Consider the following 23,600-nt stretch of genomic DNA (forward strand, 5'->3'; position numbering starts at 1 on the left):
CTGCTTGCTCAATATACAGATTGAATAGCATCAGGGAGGGCTACAACCCTGTCTCACTCCCTTCCCAACCACTGCTCCCCTTTCATGTCTCTCAACTCTTATAACTGCCATCTGGTTTCTGTACAAATTGTGAAAAGCCTTTCGCTCCCTGTATTTGACCCTTGCCATCTTTAGAATTTGAACGAGAGTATTCCAGTCAACATTGTCAAAGGCTTTCTCTAAGTCTACAACTGCTAGAAACGTAGATTTGCCTTTCGTTAATCTATTTTCTAAGATAAGTAGCAGGGTCAGTATTGCCTCATGTGTTCCAACATTTCTGCGGAATCCAAACTGATCTTCCCCGAGGTCGGCTTCTACCAGTTTTTCCATTCGTCTGTAAAGAATTCGCGTTAGTATTTTGCAGCAGTGACTTATTAAACTGATAGTTCGCTGATTTTCACATCTGTCAACATCTGCTTTCTTTGGGATTGGAATTATCATATTCTTCTTGAAGTCTGAGGGTATTTCGCCTGTCTCATACATCTTGCTCACCAGATGGTAGAGTTTTGTCAGGACTGGCTCTCCCAAGGCCGTCAGTAGTTCCAATGGAATGTTGTCTACTCCCGGGGCCTTGTTTCGACTCAGGTCTTTCAGTGCTCTGTCAAACTCTTCACGCAGCATCGTGTCTCCCATATCATCTTCATCTACATCCTCTTCCACTTCCATAATATTGTCCTCAAGTACGTCACCCTTGTATAGACCCTCTATATACTCCTTCCACCTTTCTGCTTTCCCTTCTTTGCTTTGACCTGGGTTTCCATCAACGCTCTTGATATTCATGCAAGTGGCTCTCTTTTCTCCAAAGGTCTCTTTAATTTTCCTGTAGGCAGTATCTATCTTACCCCTAGTGAGATAAGCCTCTACATCCTTACATTTGTCCTCTAGCCATCCCTGTTTAGCCATTTTGCACTTCCTGTCAGTCTCATTTTTGAGACGTTTGTATTCCTTTTTGCCTGGTTCAATTACTGCGTTTTTATATTTTCTACTTCATCAATTAAATCCAATATTTCTTCTGTTACCCAAGGATTTCTACTAGATCTTGTCTTTTTACTTACCTGATCCTCTGCCGCCTTCACTACTTCATCCCTCAGAGCTACCCATTCTTCTTCTACTGTATTTCTTTCCCCCATTCCTGTCATACCTGGTCTTTTTTCAAATACGTGTATATTAGCAAGTGTCAGTTCCCTAAGTTCCATTTGCTGTTCATGAGACAAGCACTTTGATTCACTTACCTTCATGTTTACTGTGTCGACATTTACCTATTCTGCTGCCAACTGTTTTATTGTTGTATGTGGTGATAAACATGACTGTGGGATTTACAGTTGAACCTCAGTCATGAGTAACTTCAGTTTTACTTCTATCAGTACTTCCCCTGATTAGGTCTATTGCAAAAAGATTGGTTATTTACTATGAAATGACTTTTGCCCTTGCATACATCAGTTTGTACTTGGTAATACTATGAAATGACATTTGCCCTTGCCTACATCAATTTGTACTTGGTATGTCCTAAATGTATCCATACCAATTAAAGTCAACTATTAATTTCTCTACTATCAAAAAATTGCATTGAACAGAAAACTGTCCTAATTGGATGGGAATTAAAGCTTGTATTTTGACTCCTTTCGATTTCTGACCAGTCGCAGTTTGTACCTTGCAATTTTGCACTGGCGGTGTGGGTATATGCCCACATTTCTTCAGTTCCTGAAAGAATCCCTGTGACATCAAATTAGTCATACCACCTGTGTCAAGCACAATGGGTACATCAAGGTCAAATATTTTGGCTTTAATAGTAGATTGTACATTACCCGCTATCATGTTTTCCTGTGTATCCCCATTCCTTTGATACAGATCACCTTTCACATCACTTCCTTGATCATATCTGATGAAGCAAGTATTGATCAAGCTCGTACCCCACTCTCCTACCAGGTCACAGAAGGGGGTTTTACCGTGACCGGTTCAAGTTTTCCGGCATCGCGATGACATCGGTCTGTTGGTGTTTGATCACACCAGTTAGTATCCTGCGAGGCTCTTGACTGAAATTCCCTTTGCCTTTGTGTGTTATTCTGCATATGTGCATTACTTGGCTGGTCAAATTCTGCTGCCTGTGGATTATTCATCTGTCTGGTATTGTTTTGTGTTTTCCAAGCAATCAGCTGATTATTGCTGGTAGCTTGTGCCTGTACATATTATACAGACTGGCCATACGCTACTTGCCTCTAGTAGCTGTTTTTGTTAAATTTTTGTCATTTCTTTTATATCCGCCCTTGAATGCACAGCTTTTGCCATTGTCGTCGTGATTACCGTTACCATTACTATAGGTCTGTGTGGAGTAAGGTTGCCAACCATGTTGTACTACGAATCCATTGTTTACTTGTTGGTCTATAAATCCCTGTGGCACTTTCTGTGTATTAACTAGCTTGGGTTGCACTGGTCTCTCTTCATATATAAAATCTGTTGAATCCAGTAAGATAGAAAATATTTGGTGTCATGACATCGCGTGGAAATCGGGTTTTCTGCCGGATATCAGCATCTTCCAAACACAATATTTCGACGTCATTACTTGACGTCTTCATCAGGTGTTCCCCGAGTGTCATGTTCCGGAATGGTAATGAGTTTTCGCCTGATGTGGGCAGATAGATGGCTCTTTAAAATTTTCGGCACGCCTACTTTAAGATACCAGGTTCATCCAGTATCTGGTTTTATTCAAATATTTTTCAAAATAGTCCCTTAAGCTTCCATGTTTGCTACTGAATGGAGCTGGGTTGAATACTTTGTGTCTGAGCCTCCCTTTTAGGGTCTCAGACCAATATTTATCCAGAAAGTCTCTTTCAAACTGTTCATAGTAGTGGCAGCATTCCGCCATGTCCGAAACCCATAGCAGATCATCACCCTGTGTGCATCCAACAACAAATCTAATTTTCTGGGTCTAGGTATGAGGTAAAACATTTCGAAATGGGCTGATAAAGTCCAAGGAGTTTGTTCCTTTCCTTTCAGAGGTAAATACCAGAAATTGTTGATGCCTAAGTAACCCTTCATCTGCAAGTAATATTGACAAACATGCCGTACTGTCAGTGACAGGCGTGTTTATATTAGTTTGTGGCATAGCGCATCGCAACTGCATTTGCTTGACAGGTACAACTGCCGGCAAGTGTTGTTGCATTCTGCAACCTTCGCTGTATTCTTTCAAAGGGCAAGCCAGTGAAAGTATATAGCTTCTATAAAAGCATAAGTTTTTTTCTGTCAAATGTTGTTTTGGAATGTCAGTAGTTTTACCAATACTGCCTTGTAACCTCTCCTCTGCTCCTTTAAACCTGAATCTATTTTAGCTAGAAACTGACTTTCTTCCTCTTATAGAGCTGCTTCTACTGTATCTATATAAATGTTGCACCTTTCCAACAAGGATGCTGCCCTTATCCAGCATTCCAGCTTCAGTCTTTCAGTTATTTCCTTTACATCTGCACAAATTTTATCTCTCTGTTTTTTTGCAAATTTTGACTCTAAACTTAACTGGTCCACTCTTAGACTTAACTTTTGTACTTTTATAGGTAGATTTTTGCACACACCTTGCAGCTTGCTGACTGCGTCCGTCACAATTTTTACCGATGCATCCGCTTCGGATTGAATCTCCTAAATTTGAGAATATGCTTCACTAAGGTTTTGTAACTCACTTGGAAGTTGTTCCCATTTATCATCTACGAATGACACTCTTTCAATTAATGCATTTATATTGCAGGATATGTCAGTAATTATTTCTTGTTTTAATTATTTACCTAGCCCTGTCAACTTCCTAGATAGCTCATCAGATAATTCAGTGTGTGTAGTTTTGCTCACCTCACTGTACTGTTGACTAATACTATTCTTGAAATCATTAAATGCCTTGTTTTGCTGTGTAAACGGTTGTCCTCTATTTTCCTGATGTTTTTTGAACTGCTGTGTCATACCCTTAAGTTGTTGTGTTTCACATTCCTGTAGTTCCTGTTTTGTGAACTGTTGTGTTATTTGTTGCATGAGTTGTGTTAAACTGTGTATCTCACTAGTAATTACATTGTTTTTATGAACTGTTTCCTATTCTTGCATTCATAATGTCGTGAGTAAGTAATTGAAGGAATTTTCACTGTTGCGCCCTTCGGTTTCACTATTTGAAAAAATGTTTCCTAGTAAGAACTGAGAAATTGTCTCATCGAGCGTCATAAAAGTGACATCATGATTAGTTATATTACCAGTGTAACCACTTACTGACAGTGGGATGCCAACCTCATTGTTTTGGTTTCCATGGGCCAGTTCACTAGTTGGCGTGTTACCTTCAACTGTTGCCAAGCTCAGATTTCCGGCATCATGGCATATTGCATTTTGGAATGAATTTTCAACAATGACCAATTCCTTTGACTCCATTGTGAATAGTTTTTAACAAAATTATAAATAAAATTTTTCAAAAATGAAATTCTTTCTGTGTTCGCACTTTAATTAAAGTAGATTTACCTGTGTATTCACTATTGAACCTGGTTATTATCTGACACAGTCTTATAGTGACTTATCTTGCACTTTAATAATGACTCTGTACAAATTTTCGTCTTTTCTGTGGAAATGCACTTTCCGTAAAGGATATTACTTGGAAGAAAACGAGATTATCCACTGCCAGAGTGATGGCGCCAAGTACCGCCATATAAGCATACAGCGTAGCAGCTTCCTACCTTTACTGCTGAAATCAGTATTACCGGCTTGTCTCTTTTGTAGGCAGAATTAATTTTAATATACTGCTTAAATGGTTTTATCATTCCCAATCTCGTGGGCATGCAACAAATACAATGGAAGTTTCTTCAGTTCCTTGTAATAATAATATGAATCATTTCGCAAAATTTTTTATCTCATCAATTGAAAGGTCTATTCATATTTCACATGGCGCCGTCCTTTAAACGGTCACCATTGAATAGTGATGTGGAAATGGATTAATAACTGCTTGAATAATTGGAGAAATTGATTGGAAAGAATAGTTGAAAAAATTTTGAAGGTATTTTATGAATCTGTGCACAATTTTGGGTGAACTTTAACTGATACCAATATCAACAGACCTTGTATACCATTACATTCCAGGTCGATAAACATAAAAAATGGTGAGGCAGGCTTTAAGGGAAAATAATGTTGTTACATAATTAGACTGAAAGTGACTTTTGATACTCTAAATTTTCTAGGTGAAGATGATTCAGACAAAAAAGGCATAACTATAGTTTACAGTTACCACAGGAAAGATGATGTCTTTACACAACGCACTACGATGAGCTGGACATTAACTCAAGAAAGCAACTCGGTAACACTGAAGAGTGAATTTCAGCAACAGATAAATCTGACACTAAATAAATAAATAAATAAACAAACGTAACAAATGAGCACATACTACTTCTATGAGCTCTGTATATATAATGAATTTGTTTATTTCATACGTGTTAAGCAACTATTGTAGATTGCTTACATTGATGACAACTGATGTAGCACTTCCAGCAAGCTACAAAGTTGCACACATCACTGCAATAACTGGAACATCATTCTCAGTTGGCCCCCAGTGAAATCACGCCTGCTAACTGCCATAGAGTGCTTAACACCAGCAGACATTACGAAATTTGAAGGAGTTTGCCTCTCCAAGTAAACGGTATCTCGTCAGACCCGTGATAGGGACAAGAATTTTGAAAATCAACTGAAGCAGAAGTGCCACGCTTTCACAGCAGTTTTGTTAGGTCTTGATGAAGCCACACAGGTAACAGACATTGCTCACAGTATTTGTGAGGGGCATTAATTCAGAACTACAGGTTTTTGAGGAGCTGCTAGGCATGATATTGATGGAGTACACAACCACAGGTCATGACATATTTGAGGTTGTGTGTGAATCTGTAGAAAACATGTGCTTGCCATTGGACAGGCTCTGTTCTGTGGCAAGTGACAGAGCACAGCAAATGGTTTGGAGCCAGCAAAGCTTTGTGACTTGTCTGAAGTAAAAAATCAAGATGGAATTTCGGAAAGAAATTTCAAACATACACTGCTTTGTGTGCCAAGAAGCCTTTTGTGCTGAAAGTGTGGAATGTGCCAGTGTCATGAAGGATACAGAGAAGTGTGTAAATTTTGTGAGGTACCACAGTGTCAACCATCACCAGTTCAAAGACTTTTTGCATGACCTGGAAGTAGCCTATGGCGATATTCCATATCACTGCACAGTATGGGGCTTAGCAGAGGCAAAGTTCTCAACATATTTTTTGCAATTTGGGAAGAGACTGCATTGCTTGCGGAACTAAAAGGAGAGATGGAAACATCACTCATTGTCAGTGATGAGACATGGTTAGCACACCTGGCTTTCCTAACTGACATTACAACACATTTAAACAACTTAAATGTGTCACTTCAAGAAAAGGCTATATTAATTATTGATACATGCAATAAAATTCATGGACAACCTTCATATATTTGAAAGAAAATGTGCTAGTGGAAATTTAACTTTTTTCACGTGTTTTTCATCTCCTCAGTTGCCTGAAGAAATAAGTTTAGTGATTATCAACAAATTATTGTACAATGTCGTCCAAGTTTTGAGGTTAGGTTTCAGGGCATATGATGCCTACAAAATGAGTTAAAACTGTTTAGGGCTCCATTTTCAGTTGTGCCAGTTACTGTTTCTTCAGAAATGCGACTAGAACTAATAGATTTTCAAAACAGTACACTGCTCAAAGACAGATACTACAACACCACGATTTGGCAAGATTGTATCACAATCTTCTTGCAGAAGACTTTCCCAAATTACACAGGAATCAAGCTGACATCATATCTATGTTTGGCTCAACATATGCTTGTGAATGCAGTAAAAACTGCAGGAAGGTCCCAGCTATATGACCCAACACTTGAGTAGTCTGTGTCATACAGCAGCTCAAGGACTGACACTCAATGTTTCATTAATCATGACTAAACAGAAATGTATTTCCCAAACTAAATAAAGCGTTCATATATTTATCTTAAATTAATGTTTTTGTTGATTTTACTCAGTCATCCTGTATTACATTGTACATGGTCTCCTCACTAGCCAGTGTTTTGTGCAGAGTGCTGCATGTAAGTTGCTTGCCCAGCATTGCCCACTTGTGATGTTGCACATGCATGTGCAAGCTGTTTGCTCACTCCTGAACACCAGTGCCCATGGGAACCCACTGCTCACAGCTGAGCTTTCTAGCTGGAACAGCATACTCTACACTATGCGCATTTATCTACAAGTGTGTTTATCTGCTGAACTACATAAAATCTAAAACACAAATACTCACAGTTTAGAAAAACAGAAACTGAAAATTAATTTGACTCAAGACAAGTGACATAATCTGTTTGGGGCAGGCACTGTCCAATGTGATTCCTCAAGGGCAAAAATGAATAGTGCAGGAGTCCTTGCTTTCATCATTTAATTAAGAAAAAATTGTAATGTTAAAGGATCACAATGTTCTGTTTGACTTCCTTTACTTTTGTTTTCATTTTTGCCACAGTAACATATTTTTTCACAAAAGATATCTGTTTTACAGTCTCTGTACGCCATATTCGAATAACAGTACAGTGGGGGGGGGGGGGGGGGTGGATTTTTCTTTTTAGAGAAATTTCTTTAAAAAAGTATGAAATAAGCAATTTTTTTTAAATTTTGTGTCTAATTTTCTTGAGGACTTTAAACATGATTTTATGAATGCCCTTTGCAAGCCTATGGTACATACTGGGTGGTCAGGAAGAGCCTGAAAAACTTGTAAGTTTTGTAGGGTAGGTTGAGCTGAGAAATTATTGTTAAGAAAAAAATCAATATGTTGTACTCCTTCCAAGTTAACTGGAATTGAAGTTATCAATCAGACCACTGCATGCGAAAATTCAAGTGGCCCACCAAATACAAATAGTGTCAGTTGGTTCTCAAAGTGTAGGTGATAGTGCACAAGATTGCTAAGCCTCTGGCTTGGGTTTGATTCTTACTACCGTTCTGTGCCCTATTTTTGTATCACTCTCATGTTTGTTTTAAGGAAACCAAATGAAACATTTTGCGACACTGCCTCTGGCTGGCGGACTGCTGGAAATTGCACAAGCACAACGGGCCTAACTGCCTAATTTTAATGCTAATTAAGTCATAAGTGTCACAATGTATCAATTTTTTTTCATAACAGTTATTTCTCAGCATAACCTATGCTAAAAAACTCGTACAAGCTTTTTGCACTGTTTCTCACCATCCTGTGTATTGCAGAATACTACTAATTTTTATCAGCAGCAGCTAAATAAGTACATTTCAAGTAAAAATTGGTGTTTCTGTGTGGTAATCTAGGAACATTTTTTGATCTTCCAGTTAATTCTGATCATTAATCAATGTCACTATTATCACATCTGATTTTTTTTCAGGGAGTATTGACATTTTATGTCACACTGTCTCACCAAAATCTGACTGTGAAGGAATCACTTCTTCACCCAGATCATTCCAGTCACAGCGGAAACTGAAACGTAGCAGGAATGCTGTTGATGCAGCTGCATTGCTAGCCTCGGAATTAAAGATACTTTCATCACGACAGGAAAAAATATTGGAGGATCTAGAAAGAAGTATTGAAGAAGGTATATCCATTTTTTAGTTTTATGAAAACTTAATCTATATAACTAAGCTGCAAAATAATGAATATTATGTTTTTACCATTTGTTCAATTTATTACCAGTTAAATCACGTTAATTGCATGGTATGTGCAAATATAACAATTTTTTTTTTTTTATAAAAATAAAATGTATGAACTTTCTCTCATGCGCGCGCACACACACACACACACACACACACACACACACACACACACACACTTTATTGTGTTTCTGTGGTGTGAGTGGACGGGGAGGGGGGGGGGGTGTTACAAGTCGTCATGTTTCAGACATAGGGATCTTAACCAAATTGTTGTACCATCATTTGTTTGCAACTAATACAAATGAAAAATTATTGATGTGAAAAAACTTTGTTTTATCATTCATTTACATAATATTCCTTCAAGTATTCTAAGTGCGCTATTATTATCTGAAGATGTGTTCTAACAGTTTTAGAATTTTTCATACCTCATTAAATTTTTCTCATACTTCATTTTTATTCGCTCAAGTATATCATCTTTCATGTTTATTTTGTACTTTGTTAGTACAATTGAATTTTGTGGCAATCTTTTATAAATGATCATACTGTATGTTTATATTTAGGTAGTGGTACAAACCTTCACATGGTTCTGTCCAAGATTTCTGATAATTCTCTTCCTGGCTCTGTCCTATAGTCTGACATTGATAAGTACATTTGCATATTTGATCCTTCCCATCACCTCCCGCTTCAATGTATTTCACAATTAAAATTGAGAAAATACAGCAATAATAATTTAGCCACAGAACAGCAACTGTTACACTCTGGTGCCAGAACACTAAGAATACATCTTAAGATTTCTTCGTGTTTCATTAATGCTGATATCAGTTTCTGTGTTACGTGTTTCTACACGTGATGCTAGTGAGAGATGTGAATGCTATCAAGCTATATTAGCTTTTCTTAAATTTAAGTACTTTGTTGAGATTAGAATGAGATGCTTCAACATTCGAGAGAAGAAAATTAATGTAATAATTTGTAAGTAGTTAAAGAGAAAAATGTACATATTGTGCAGTTTAGAAATTGTAATTACAAAAAGGGAGTAAGCAAGGCTGGAAAAATACTGACTGCTACAAGAATTACAAGAAGGCAATAAACAAGACTGGAAAAATACTGTTGCTTCAACTTCTGGAGCCAAAGCCTTGTTTTGATATTAATAAGAAAATAAGAATAAGTTGGGAGATAATTATGAGAAGAGGGAGAATCCATGTCACAAGAAGAGTGAAAATCCAAAATATTCACAGAAGGTTTGTAAAAAAAAGTGAGAAACATAAGACAATTAAATTTGAAAAATGTCACATTACCACTGTGAGGTGCTGGTAAAATACTTTATTTACATAATGAGGTTCAGTTGTCCAGTCGTTATCAGGCCCATAAAAGTATTCACAGGCTCACGTTACGTGAAATATAAAATCATCATTAGGTGATAAAACCATGAATTATGCAGCTGATGAAACCATGAATTATACACTATTCTCATATTGTAATATAAACTAGCTCATCAGTTTATAAGAACTGTGATCATGTTAAAATTGTAATTGGCATTAACACTGTGAACAGATTAATACCACCATTATCACTAGACAAAATGATTTTATATGTCACCTAACATGATACTATAAATGCTTTTATGAACCTGATTGATGGTCACACAACTGAAACTGAATGTGCAAATAAAATATTTCATCAGTAGCTCAAGGCAGTAACTTGCCATTTTTCAAATACACAGGAAGTGAGACACCACCTCTTGAAAATATCTTTGATAATTAACTATTACAGTGAAGACTGATACCTATTACAAAAGCTACTGTGACTTGGAAAGGTGCAACAGTGCTGAGAGAGAGAGAGAGAGAGAGAGAGAGAGAGAGAGAGAATCATGAAGAAGAAAAGTGTGATAAATGAGAGGAGGAGGAGAAATTGAGGGAGAGTCACAAGAGGAGAAACAGAACAGTGTGACAGTTTCCAGAGGAATACAGTGTTCTCTATAATTTGTTCACTTTTGTTTGTTTATGGGTTCAATACATCAGAATGAACAGGCATCAGAGGTCTCTGCGATAACCATGTTCATGCTTTCAGTGTTACTAACATATGTGACAAAATAAGGTGGAGAATCATTGAGAGCCTCAATACTGTGGTTGTTGAAGGTGATTTATTGACTCCTAACATTGTGTTTTGAGTATTTGGAGATTACATTCATTTCAATTTAAACAAATTATTGAAGCATATATCTGTAGGTCTGTTTCAAATCAATCATTGCTTCAAATGAAGAACAAGCACAGTCACCAGTTCTTAAGTTGTCAGCATTGTATGATGGAGGTGGCACATGCTCACACTGCTCCTACCTCCTCCCTCTGGCAGTCTGTGCAGAAGGTTGGAGCGAATGTCCTGTGCTTCTTGCAACTTTCCTTGAAATATGAAAAATAGTTAATAAATATGTCTTTGTGACAGATTTAGCCATATGATACTGACAAAACAGAGATACAGTAATGATTAAAGGTATAGTGATTCATTAGTTCATGGAAGACTATCAGCTGTAACTATATAATTCTCTATCAGCTTTTTACTGTTTTTGATGGCACTGTTGTCACTTGTACCAGTAAATATATAATTTTATAGTGACTGGCTTCAAGAATGTGTGTGTTGTCTATTCTGATGGAGGCCTGTTCAGTCAAAAGCTTTGTTGGACAGTCTTTTTGCTGTGGCCATCAGTGACTCAGCATCTCCGTTATATGGTTTTGATTTATCTGCATGTTGGTAGCCAGGAAATCCAACATCTGGTCTGGCTGCCTATTTGTTCTAGCTTATTTAGCCTTACCCAGGGTGCACGTGAAGTACCCGGAGTGCACATTGTAGTATTCCACCATGGACACGAGCTAGTGTACACCCTGCGACCAGGTACTGGCCCTAACAACTTCCGTAGAGGCTGGCTTCCAAGGAAACATGAAAGTATCTGTCACGTTCATAGACCTAACTGTGGCATATGACACAGTCTGGAGAGGAGGGATGATATAGAAATTACTAAAAACAATCTGATGCCGAAAAACTGTAACTCTCATCAACACCACAATAAATAATAGATATTTCTATCTTCGCTTGAGAGAAAATGTGAGTAAGGAGAGGAAATTAAGTAATGGTCTACCACAGCATTCCATCTTAGCCCCCAATACCAGGTCAACAAAATTCTGTTATGCACACGATATCACTCTTGCTTGTTGAATTAAGGATCTTGGATGAGCGGAGACAATCCTCACAGAAGATCTAGCCATTATGAGCGCCTATTTTAGAAAGTGGCTACTTAAACCCAGTACAAGTAAAACTGAAGTACATACATCCCATCTGAAACCAAACAAGCTCAGAATGAAACTTAACGAAAACACTCTTTGCCATAACAAGTACCCCAAGTACCTTGGTGTCACCATTGACCACACCCTTTCATAAAGAAAACATCTTGAAAGTACTACTGCCAAGATAAAAACTTGTAACAATATTATTCAAAAATTGTGTGGAATGGCATGGTAAGCTTCAGCAGAAACCTTCCGCACATCATCCATTGCGCTGGTCTTCTCAAAAGCCGAGTATTGTGCCCCGGTGTGGCTAAACAGCTGCCACATAAACTTGATCGACGTCCAGTTGAAACAGTTAATAACACCGACTTATTGGCTCCCTCTGCTGAGCAACATCTATCCACTAACAACCTGCAGGAGAACCTGAGATTACCCATACAGGAAGACACACCAAGTTTACGAAGAAATAGACTCGGTTCAAGAAACCCACGTTTACGGCAAGCAGAAGAGCTAGATGCCAGTAATACTGGTATGAAAGACCTGTGGAATCAGAGTTATCAACTTATTTAAAATCCTGAAGAGTGTGAATGATTCGAAAAATATAATTGTGATACTGCTGGAACAGAACTTGACAGGAAAGTGTGGGTCAAAATAAACAGAGCTCTCAGTGGGCATGGTCAATGCACAGACACTTTTTACAAATGGGGTTCTACAGAATCTCCGGTTTATGACTGTGGGGCTCTGAAACAGACAATCAAGCACATTAGAGATTAATGCCTCTAGTATTACTACCAGGGGAGTTGGAGTGACCTAATGAAAGTTGATGATACGGCTCTTATATGGATTAGGAACCTAGATATTGACATGTAATTAGTTTTATACCTAGTTTTATATTGTCATATTCCTTTTATATATAGTATTGTTAATGTTATATACCTGTAATTTCAAACTGCATCTGAGCCATACGAATAAATAAAAATAAAAATCCGTTATATGGTGAGTGGCAACTATCTTTTTCATAATAGTGTCAAAAATATTGCTACAAATAGTTGAAGCCTTACAGTGGTGAAACATTAATAGATATTAAGACCAAGCTAAGGAAAATTTTCCTTATAGGTGGTTATGGCCAATAATATTCTTTTCTTTATTTGAAAAACACCAGCATTTTTGTATAATTTTGTGTAAGGCCTTGAAGATGTAATTTAAAGTACCCTTGAGCAATAAATAGGAGAGAACTGGAAACTGGCTTACTGAATCATTAGAAAAGGGCAAGACAGGAGGGGAAAACAGGAAATTTAATTTATAATTGAGGAAGTTTAATTGATAATTGTAATTGTCTGTTTCAGAGAATTTTATTCTTGAGCACCAGGGAAGAAAGAAATTAAAAATAGATGAGCTGTAACAGCTTTAAAAGTACATGAGTGAGTATTTAAAACATATTTATATATGATGATATAATGTTTAAAGCTGAATCAATTTTTGTTGTTATGTTTAATGTTTTGCGCTACAAAAAGGGAAAAAGGAAACAAACTATAATGTGTATAATGACTACTCGCTTCATTCACAATTTTCTGTTCCATGTTGAAAGATTGAAGTAATGATACCTCTGTATTAATTACATTTCTATTTGTATTGATGAAGAGTTTATATCATGGATTCCTTAATATTTGCCTCTCTCTTTTCTCTCATCAGATCATTTTTAGTTGGAAATGTTGCCATAAAAATTATACACCGATCCTTTTAATTATTGCCACATTTCAAACTCTGCATATAATTTCACAAATATGACAGTTAATGCTTCAAGAGAAATCATGTTAATTAATAAGAAATAAAGATTATTATTATTATGACAGATCAATTTGGAATATTTAAACTGGAACCGGTGTCACCTTACAATTTTCCAGGGTGCCTTACTGCCTCAACAGTACATCTGCCCTGGGTGTAATTCAATGAAACTTTCTTACCTTTCTTACTCTTTAATTGGTATAAGGGATGTACCTTTCCATAAAAGACAAATTATCACTGACAAAAATATGATTGCACGGAAGACTAGAACAAAGGAAACGTTAGCTTCGACAACGGCATTAAAGCTGCTGCTTCTCTACAGCACTGTTAATTTTATCCAAAATGGTACCATTTCTGCCAGTTTGGATGTAGGAAGCTGAGAGGACACTGTGTTTTTGTTATTCAGTTTGCTATATTGTCACCACTGTGAAAGCTATATATTGTGGCAATCAATAACGGATGAAAATTACAGCCATAACGGTGTTGAGAAACATAGATCTGCATGTTCACTCTTCAGTATGCGTCACATGGACAATAAGACACTAATTTTAAGTTAATGGTGACTCATGAAGCAGAGGCCACAAATAAATGTGCAATATGGAGAAAATTTGAGGTTACAGAAGTGAGTCTTCATGTATGGTGTCAGGTGAAGAATATATTAAAGAATATGAGTTATGTATGACAAAATTTCAGACTAAAGCATAGAATGTTTCATGAATTGGTGCAGGCAGTTGTTCAGTTTATCAAGATAAACACAACGCAGTCTTCCCACGTACTTGAGAAATTCTCCAAGTGAAGATACTGAACATGAGGAGGAATTTTCCAACTACATGCATCATGGAATTCAAAGCAAGTACTGGCTGGTGCAAGATGATGATGGAGAGACTTGGGATTACATTATGATATAGTTCAACATTAGCAGCAAATTCCAGTAACATTTGATAAAAACATGCTTGCAAATCAGCATCATGTAATCAATCTCGCATCACACTGGCAATGCTCATCAGGTGCCTGTTTACGTTGATGTACTATGTTGACAGTGATGATGTTGACGATGATGATGATGATGATGATAGCAAGCAAAAAACAGTGAAAATAAAAATTAATGTAAAGCACTTCATTTTGTTTATTCTTGTATTATCAAAATATAGACATCAATAAATGGCATCAGTTTAGAATAGGCATAAGTGGTAACTTTTTAGGCTGGTATCTTATATCAATAAAGCAGTTTGTAAGTATGATTAGTTATAATAAGTAGAAGACAAAATTTTCTCAAGTAGCCTATTTAAAAGGGGTGGGGAGTCCTCTAGCATTCAGAGACATCTTATAATCAGGTAAATATGGTATTCAGAAATCATAAGCAACTTCTCATAACACACAACCCAAATTCATTAAATAATCCATTTTTCGCTTTCTCCATGGTGTGTTTATACTTAAATCACTTTTATTCCTTGGAAAACTGCACCTAAACTGATAGTTTCTCACACTAACATTCAGAAGTCTTTGTTAGACTCATTGCTACAGTTGTTGTTACAAGAGACACTCCAGGTTGACAAAGTACATCCTAAGCAGTGTAGCAATCTGTCAAAAATTTTCTATCAAACTTTCATTTTCTTGGATGCACCAAAGAGATAAAATGCAATCTTCCTCAACTATTATTCCTGTTAGTTATTTCCACCCTGGTAGTCTGTATCTATGGATTTCACTAATAATCACAACAATGCTGATCATTTGCACACTCAATCAGCTACATAACAAACAGAGATTGGCATTCACCCATTTGGGTTTATTTGGGTCAGCTAATAGGGCCTCGTCCCCTTTTGTCCGTGGGAATTTTTTTTATTTTTAGATGCCACAGGGAATGCATTCAAAAATGAACTTATGATTCATTCAGAAATCAAATTGGAATGTGTTCAAAAATGTTCAAAAACCAACAGAGATGCATTTCAGAATCATATGAACAACTGATAGACAAACATGTGCTGGATGCTAGGCTGTTTGTGAAACAAGGCTTTTTTCTTCAAGAATATGAATTTGACGCCCCCTGGAATTGCCACACAGGACAAATACCCCCACCCCCACCCCCACCTGCTATATCCAGGCCTGAGAATATCAGTTCAATTTTTAATGACAATTATCCAATAAAATTCAAAGATTCCTTTGGCTTAGACAGGTGTGGGCTTCTGCAACAGCTTTAATAGTGCTTCGTGCAGTTTGAATTACAGGTGTCCCATATGTGTTTTAAGGCATTCAAACAGGTTATCACTGAGTGTGAGATCTGGAATATGAGGACAGTGGACTAATAGCTCCTGACATAATACTGACACTGTTGTTACATTCCTATCTTCTGAATGAAGTGTGGGATCGAGTTTACACTCCACATACATTGTTATGGATTATGTGACAACATAAGCTTGATACCAACACCATCTCCGTGACTAGCCAAGGTGATACATGCTGAGACAAATAAAAGGCACATTGCAGAGGAACTTTCAGTGAGATGAATGTTGTTTAATATGAATGTGACTAAAAAGTCAGCAGCAGGATTGTGTCTTGTCCAAGCAGAATTCTCTGTCACCTTAACCTCCTTTTAGTTTTGCACATTTGTCCAGGAAACCCATTGGCTGAAATATTCATTTTTATTCTGAAGAGCAGCAATGTGGAAACAGGCGTGATCACGTGAAACAATAAAGTATGTTCAAGGTGTTTCAGCTAAGGTACTTTTCTCTGTAACTTAAAAAATAATAAGTGAAAGGAATATTTGTGTAGATTGGTAAGTGTAAGAAAAATTATTGTTTGTGCAGGATGCCCATTTTCCTGAATGTACAACATTATGGCTAATGGAGCTCTTTAACAAGAGTATTTCACTACATGAACCACGGCTACTTCATTGACATTGTGTTGGCATTTACCATGTATCAGTAACATGTCATCATACTCATTGTACGGTTATACCATGCCGGACCAACACTCGAACTAGGGGCCTTGCCTTCTGCGGGCTAGTGCTCTACCAACTGAGCTAACCAGGCACAGCTCTCACCCCATCCTCACAGCTTTACTTCTGCCAGTACCTCATCTCCTACCTTCCAAACTTTACAGGAGGTCTCCTGCGAACCTTGCAGAACTAGCACTCCTGAAAGAAAGGATATCTTTGTCATTCTGGAAACATCCCCGAGGCTGTGGCTAAGCTATGTCTCCGCAATATCCTTTCTTTCAGGAATGTTAGGTTCACAGGAGAGCTTCTGTAAAGTTTGGAAGGTAGGAGATGAGGTACTGGCAGAAGCAAAGCTGTGAGGACAGGGCGTGAGTCGTGCTTGGGTAGCTCAGTTGGTAAAGCACTTACCTGCGAAAGGCAAAGGTCCCGAGTTTGAGTTTCGGTCCGGCACACAGTTTTAATCTGCCAGGAAGTTTCATATCAGCTCACACTCTGCTGCAGAGTGAAAATCTTATTCTACAAACCTCGTTTGTTTATGCATTCTGGGTGGCCTTGGATATGCCAGTGCAAGGATACATTCTGCAATGTAACTGAATATGATTTCAAACAGTGTGTTGAGGAAGCTTGTCAATCCATGATGCAGCACTTTACGTCTCATACGCAGATTACTGAGAAGGGACATTGAGTTGTGCAGCTAGGAGAAAGAACGCTCATTGGGACACCTCACTTTACTGAACAATTCACCTCCAGAACATTCGTCTGTACATGCCCATTTAGGTACACTATTCCACAACCACAGATTTTGTGGGTTGTTTGAGTTCAGTGTGTCTTCTGTGTTCCTGCAGATTGTCCACACAGTATGGCCATTGTATGCCTTACTGCATTTGCATGGAATTTGGTAGACACTCAGTTTATAGAGCCACGAGTCATCTTTCACCTTACCTAGATCTCCCAGTTTTGTTCAATACCTTGTCATATACTCCTCATCGTGTACTACGTGCTGTGCCTGTACCTAAGCCTGAAAACATGTCGGATTTGTTGCTCACAGTCTCCATTATTCTCAAATATTACCATAAGGTTGTTTAACTTGCTTGGTAGGCTTTCTTAGTCCAGTATTGCATGGTTCCTGTGGACCAGTGTACTTAGCACAACCTCATGCTGAGAGGGATAATGGCAACAGGAGGTGTGCAGGTGCAGATCAGGGTGGGTGGCCTTCCTTTCACACATTGTGTCCCAAAGTGCCATCTGCTTTGCACTGGAATAGGGCCCCCCATGGTGAATTTGATGCTGGGGTGCAGAGTCTTCAGTTGTTGAGGCAACTCCTGAACCCTTTCAAGCCCATGTGGCCACCCCATGAATGTGTCATCATCATATCTGAAGAAGCATGTACATTCAGCGCAGCTTATTGCAGGTTTTCTCTTTGAAATCCCCCATGAATAAGTTTGTCACATGCGGTGACAAAGGGCACCCCATGATGATGCCATCTGTGTGTTCCTAGTAGTCATAACTGAAGAGAGAGACTGTAGATGGGAGGACAAATTTGAAGAGGTTAGCCATTGCAGGGCTGAACTTCTCCTTGATTAGCTTGATGGATCAGAAAGTGGCACTCTTGTGAAGAGGGAGACCAACTCACTATAAAGTACTGGGACAATGACATAGTTATTACAACCATTATATGAAATGCACAACTTTCTCGATGTGATGTTGTCATTTATCGACTTAGGGGATTAACACAGCCATTAAATGTTTGTCTGTCTGGTACATAGGTATGCCTACGGTGCTTGCAATAGGCTGTAGAGGAATGAATTTTTGATAAGTCATAGAGCGCGTGTTTAGCACACTGCTTCCAGGATATGGGCAGGTGCACGAGCCCCAGATAAAATTCACCTGTTCAATTAACAATGAGGCCTGTGTGCCAACCAGTCAGATGTGGTTTCTGACTAGGCCACTACTGGGTTGGTACCGATGATGTGTCTCAGTTAGATGATTCAAACATTTGCACACTTTCACATGGATAATACTACATGCAGACAGTTGGAGTTCACAAATTCCATTAAAGGGGGCAGTAACAGGAAAGGCTTTTGGCCACCCTCTAATACTAACACAATACTAACAATGTCAAATCCAGTAATAACTATGCTGAATCCATGTAGACATTAGATAATGGCAAAAGAAAAAGAAAGATGATAGAGTCATGGTCAGAAATTTTCAGTTATATCCTTTGGCATGCAGTAGCTCAGTTCTTCGTACGTAGATTAATTACAATGATTCCAGTTTTAGAAAATTGTCTTCTTCCACAGACATTCTGTAAATGATTTTGCAAGTGCCTTTTCTGTAAGTTTTAATCATTTCTGTTGAAACACCATTATCCATACCTTTCTTCATTCCTCAAATGGGTTTATACACCTCATTATTTCCATTGTTACCTATCTTAGTTCTGATTCATCTCTTCAACTCTACATCTCTTCAACTATACATCTTAAAGAATCTTGATATGTCTGCACAATTTTTGTTCTGTTATTAGCTGTTGTACCACCTTAACTGCTGAAGTTTGATGTTTACTCAGGATATGTTTCTGCTTTGTTTTTGCTTAATACTCTTGTTACTTTCTGTTCTCTCTCTTAATCATTTTAATTGATCATTTTCACTTTCTCTTAAAACCATTTACAAATAATTTTATTTGCCTCACCATATTCTGCCATGATGCTACTATTGTCTGCTTATATTCCCTTAAATTGTTGCTTTCTTCCATTTGCATTTTTCTCTTCTTTTTTCCTTCGCTTTCGTCATATTTGAAACATCTATTGCTGTTGCCACAAGTATTTTTCTTAAATAACTGCTGCTTTTGCCTCTGTCCATATAATCCCAGATGCTTATGTCGTTGGTTAATTTATCTATTATACTTCCTCATTCTCATAATCTGCATTTCTGACTTCTTGTTTGATATGTTTTCTCCTTAAAGCTTTATGTTTTCTTCTAAGGTTCTTACTAGTTACATTTCATTAATACTTGTACCATAGATCATGAATATGACCTTTCATAATGATGTGGGATGTGTCAGTTTGATGTAAGTTTTCTTTACACTTTTTTGCACAGTTACTACTACATCTCTAAAAATTCATCTGTTGAACTGAAGGAGTTGTCATTCAGAAATTCATTTAATTTATTTTTAATGCTGGTTTGTTATTGTCATACTTTTAATACTATTTGTAAGTGACCAAAGATTTTTGTGGCAGCATAATTTGTCCCTTTATGTATGCACTTTGCTATTATATTTGAAATGGGATGGGTTATTAATATCAGATTTCATAAGTGAATATATGTATTGTGAAGGTACTGTGAATATCCAAGATCCTTAAATAAATGTCTGCAAGGTTATCTTGGGTGGGCTCCAGCTATTATTCTGACTACGTGCTTTTGTGCAATGAATACTTTCTCCCATAGTGATAAATTACCCCAAAATATGTACCACACAAAAGTAGGTACAGAAGGTAATTTACTGATATGTTTATCTCCAAAATTTGCAATAACTCTAATAGCACAAGTAGCTGAACCTAAACGTTTCAGCAGATCATCAGCGTAAGAAAGGAGAGGCACACAGCAGCCAACTGCAATTCCATTAGTTTTTTTATGTTTGCAAATATATATTTCGACTGTAAATAGCTATCTTCAGTGCCAGCTAATTATAATGGCTCCCACAGTTTATCATGGATTCCAAATCCCAATGTATCTCAGCATCTTTCCTTTCATCCTTTATGGCCTGGTCTTTGATTTGCCATTTTTGCTTTCATTGGCCCAACTTCTCTGCCATTAAAATTCTTCTGTATGTATATGGTGTAATCATCTGAATATATTTATGCTTCATATATTTTCATATTTAGGTTCTGTAGTTGCTCAAGTTAAAGAACATGTCTCGGTGGTGTTAGTATTTTCTCAAAATTTAATGGAGTTAATTTGCAGAGAACACTTAACAGTTTTCTGAAAGACATTGTTTACAATTTCCTCAGCTAATTCATGTTTTTTGGGTGTAATTACAGTATTCGTGTCATCAGGAAAAAGAACTAGCTTTGCATTTTCGTGAATATTGGGTGACAAGTCATTAAAACATATATTAAGAACAATAAGGGATCTAAGACTTAACTGTATGGCACACCATTCTTGGTGCCTCCCCAGTTGGAGGACTCTGCAGTCTATCTGTATTGTTAATTTCAACCTTCAAGTCTATAATCAGTTGTAATTGTAAATTGGTTTGGAACGGTCCCATAGTGGACATTTTACTTTGTACTTATATGGGAAGTACAGACACCATGATGACCTGCAGCGGTCTAGAACGAAATTAGAATAATATTAATACCTTCAGCTGCTAACGGGCGTTGACATGTATCAACGGGGACAGGTGAAAATGTGTGCCCTGACCACGACTCGAACCTGGGATCTCGTGCTTACATGGCAGATGCTCTATCCATCCGAGCCACCGAGGGCACAGAGGATAGCGCGACTGCAGGGACTATCTCGCGCACGCTTCCTGCGAGACCCACATTCTCACCTTGTATGTCCACACACTGCATTTGTAGTGTTCCACCCCAAACCCAACACACTTATTATTCATGCAAGACATTCTTACTAAATCCCATAAGAGTTTGGGGAATATGTGTGCATGCGCACAGAAGGAGGTGCTCATGGTTGGTGTTGCCAGAACAATATACTTATATGGATATGGTGTCTGTTCTTTCGGACATGTCCGAAAGGACACCATATCCCTATATGCATAAAAATCTTGCATTATCATCTTGTAATGGGATATACAGTCATTTACCAGTTTATATAACTTTCACAGAGATCGTCTACCTTCTTCTCATTGTTTGAAGTTATTGATTCATAGACATGAATGATTTCTAAGGAATACCTTTTATTTTTAAAACAAGATGACAGCATATCCCTATATGCATAAAAATCTTGTATTATCATCTTGTAATGGGATATACAGTCATTTACCAAGTTTATATAACTTTCACAGAGATCGTCTACCTTCTCCTCATTGTTTGAAGTTATTGATTCATAGACGTGAATGATTTCTAAGGAATACCTTTTATTTTTAAAACAAGATTTGGTGTCTCATCTGTGAATGCTTATTTATTTGTGATACTTCTCATAATGTTGTTTTTACTATAAAAGCTAGATCTGAATTTCCTTCTTGATATGTTCCTCTGTAATAAAACGTATGATCCAATTTTAATTCTGTTTGATCATTGCTATTTTGTCACTTTTCTGATAATCTTACTATGTCCAATTCAGTGTTCCACAACTTCCTTTGCAACTCCTAGCTAATAATGTCACTTATATCTCCTCAGTTGCATGGACAAGTTAAGTACACGTCATGTTAAAAATCTCAACAACTGAGTTATTAATGTAGTCATTTCAGGAAGATGGGTTCTTCAGCACATGTGTATTTATTCTTTTGATAAGTGTGTGTAGGTTCAAGTGTGGTTAAGGTAAATTTTTCATTTATAAGTTATCTCTGTGAAAATTGTAACATATATAAATTTTCTTTGAATGCAATGGTATTTTCTGAACAGTTGCTTTTTTTTCTTTTTACAGGTTTGAATGGAAAATGCTGTGAAGTGACACAAGGGAGTTGTTGTACTTCTCCCCAAGCTTGCAATCAGTATACCACAAAGTAGAGAGCAAAAGGAAGAAACATTATTTTTATATATTTCGATCTGGCTTACAATTCTTAATACGAACAGTGATACGCAGCAGTTCTCTTGTATGGATGTTTTTCCCTCCTTAACACAAAATGGAGATGAACTGAAATGTTTTTAGCTTCTGTAATAAAACATTCACTTTTATAATTAGTTTCATTTATTTGACTTACAAGAGAATTTGATTAAGGATCACTAAACTAGAAGTGAAGTTCCAGTGGGGATGTATTGCAACTGTTTTGCTGCTGTCTATAAGCTACTCTTCAAAACAAATGAAATAATTATGTAAATGTATTTGTAGAGTGGGAGGTCAGAGTGATCAAAAGTGCCAAAAACCTTGTTTTGGGGAGGAGTGAAAATTACATCTGTGGAGCACTGTTGATACGAACTTTTTTCTAAAGGATTCTGAGCAGAAAAATGATCTGGAAACCTTATTTGGATTGAACAATTTAGTCTCAATACCTAACTTTCTAACAAGGGTGAATGAAAACAGTTGGACCCTAATTGATAATGTTTTATTTGACAAAGCCCCAAGTAAGAAAATAACTGTTTACCCAGTGACAAATGCTCTTTCTGATCATTATGCACAATTAATTAGGATAAATAATATAGTGCCTTACAGTATGGATACTCCTCACCAGAAATCAGTTAGAATAATTGACTCCAGGACAAATGTTTTAGAGAACTATCTACGGGAGGTGACATGGGATGTAATTTAAAATGAACCAAATGCTAACATAAAATTTAATATAGTCCATGATAAATTCATATCATTCTTCGAAAATATCTTTCCGCATAAGCTAATCAGAAAGGACACTAAACTAATGTAAAAAACCATGGATCACTGGAGGAATTAAAGTATCTTGTGAACAGAAAAGCGAAATGTAGCTTTTGACAAGAACAAGGTGCTACAAAAACTACTCAAAATAACTAAGAAGGGTTATTTAAAAAATCAAAGAACATGCACATAATGTCAGAAATCAGTACTCCCAACAACAGAATTAAGGCTATATGAAACTTAGTGTAATAAGAGACAGAGCAGATAGATACAAAACAAGACAAAATCACTATTAATCTGAGTAGACGGGCTATAAACCACGAATAACAGTGGCAAATGCATTTGATAATCATTTCACCCCCCACCCCCACCCCACGAACCATGGACCTTGCCGTTGGTGGGGAAGTTTGCATGCCTCAGCGATACAGATAGCCGTACC

The 23,600-nt window shown here is 37.3% G+C and overlaps 1 protein-coding gene across 1 annotated transcript in view; it reads left to right on the plus strand.

Moving 5' to 3' along the window:
- LOC126266846 (germinal-center associated nuclear protein) overlaps positions 1-22,536 on the plus strand; it is a 296,356-nt gene extending 273,820 nt beyond the window's left edge. Inside the window, exons 26-28 of the mRNA XM_049971439.1 lie at positions 8,425-8,631; positions 13,308-13,382; positions 22,280-22,536. Coding sequence (XP_049827396.1) covers positions 8,425-8,631; positions 13,308-13,363 — 263 coding nt within the window. The 3' untranslated portion in view covers positions 13,364-13,382; positions 22,280-22,536. The remainder of the gene's footprint in view (positions 1-8,424; positions 8,632-13,307; positions 13,383-22,279) is intronic.
- Positions 22,537-23,600: the final 1,064 nt, after the last annotated feature.

Source organism: Schistocerca gregaria, chromosome 1 (assembly GCF_023897955.1).
Source record: "Schistocerca gregaria isolate iqSchGreg1 chromosome 1, iqSchGreg1.2, whole genome shotgun sequence".
NCBI classification, from domain to species: domain Eukaryota; kingdom Metazoa; phylum Arthropoda; class Insecta; order Orthoptera; family Acrididae; genus Schistocerca; species Schistocerca gregaria.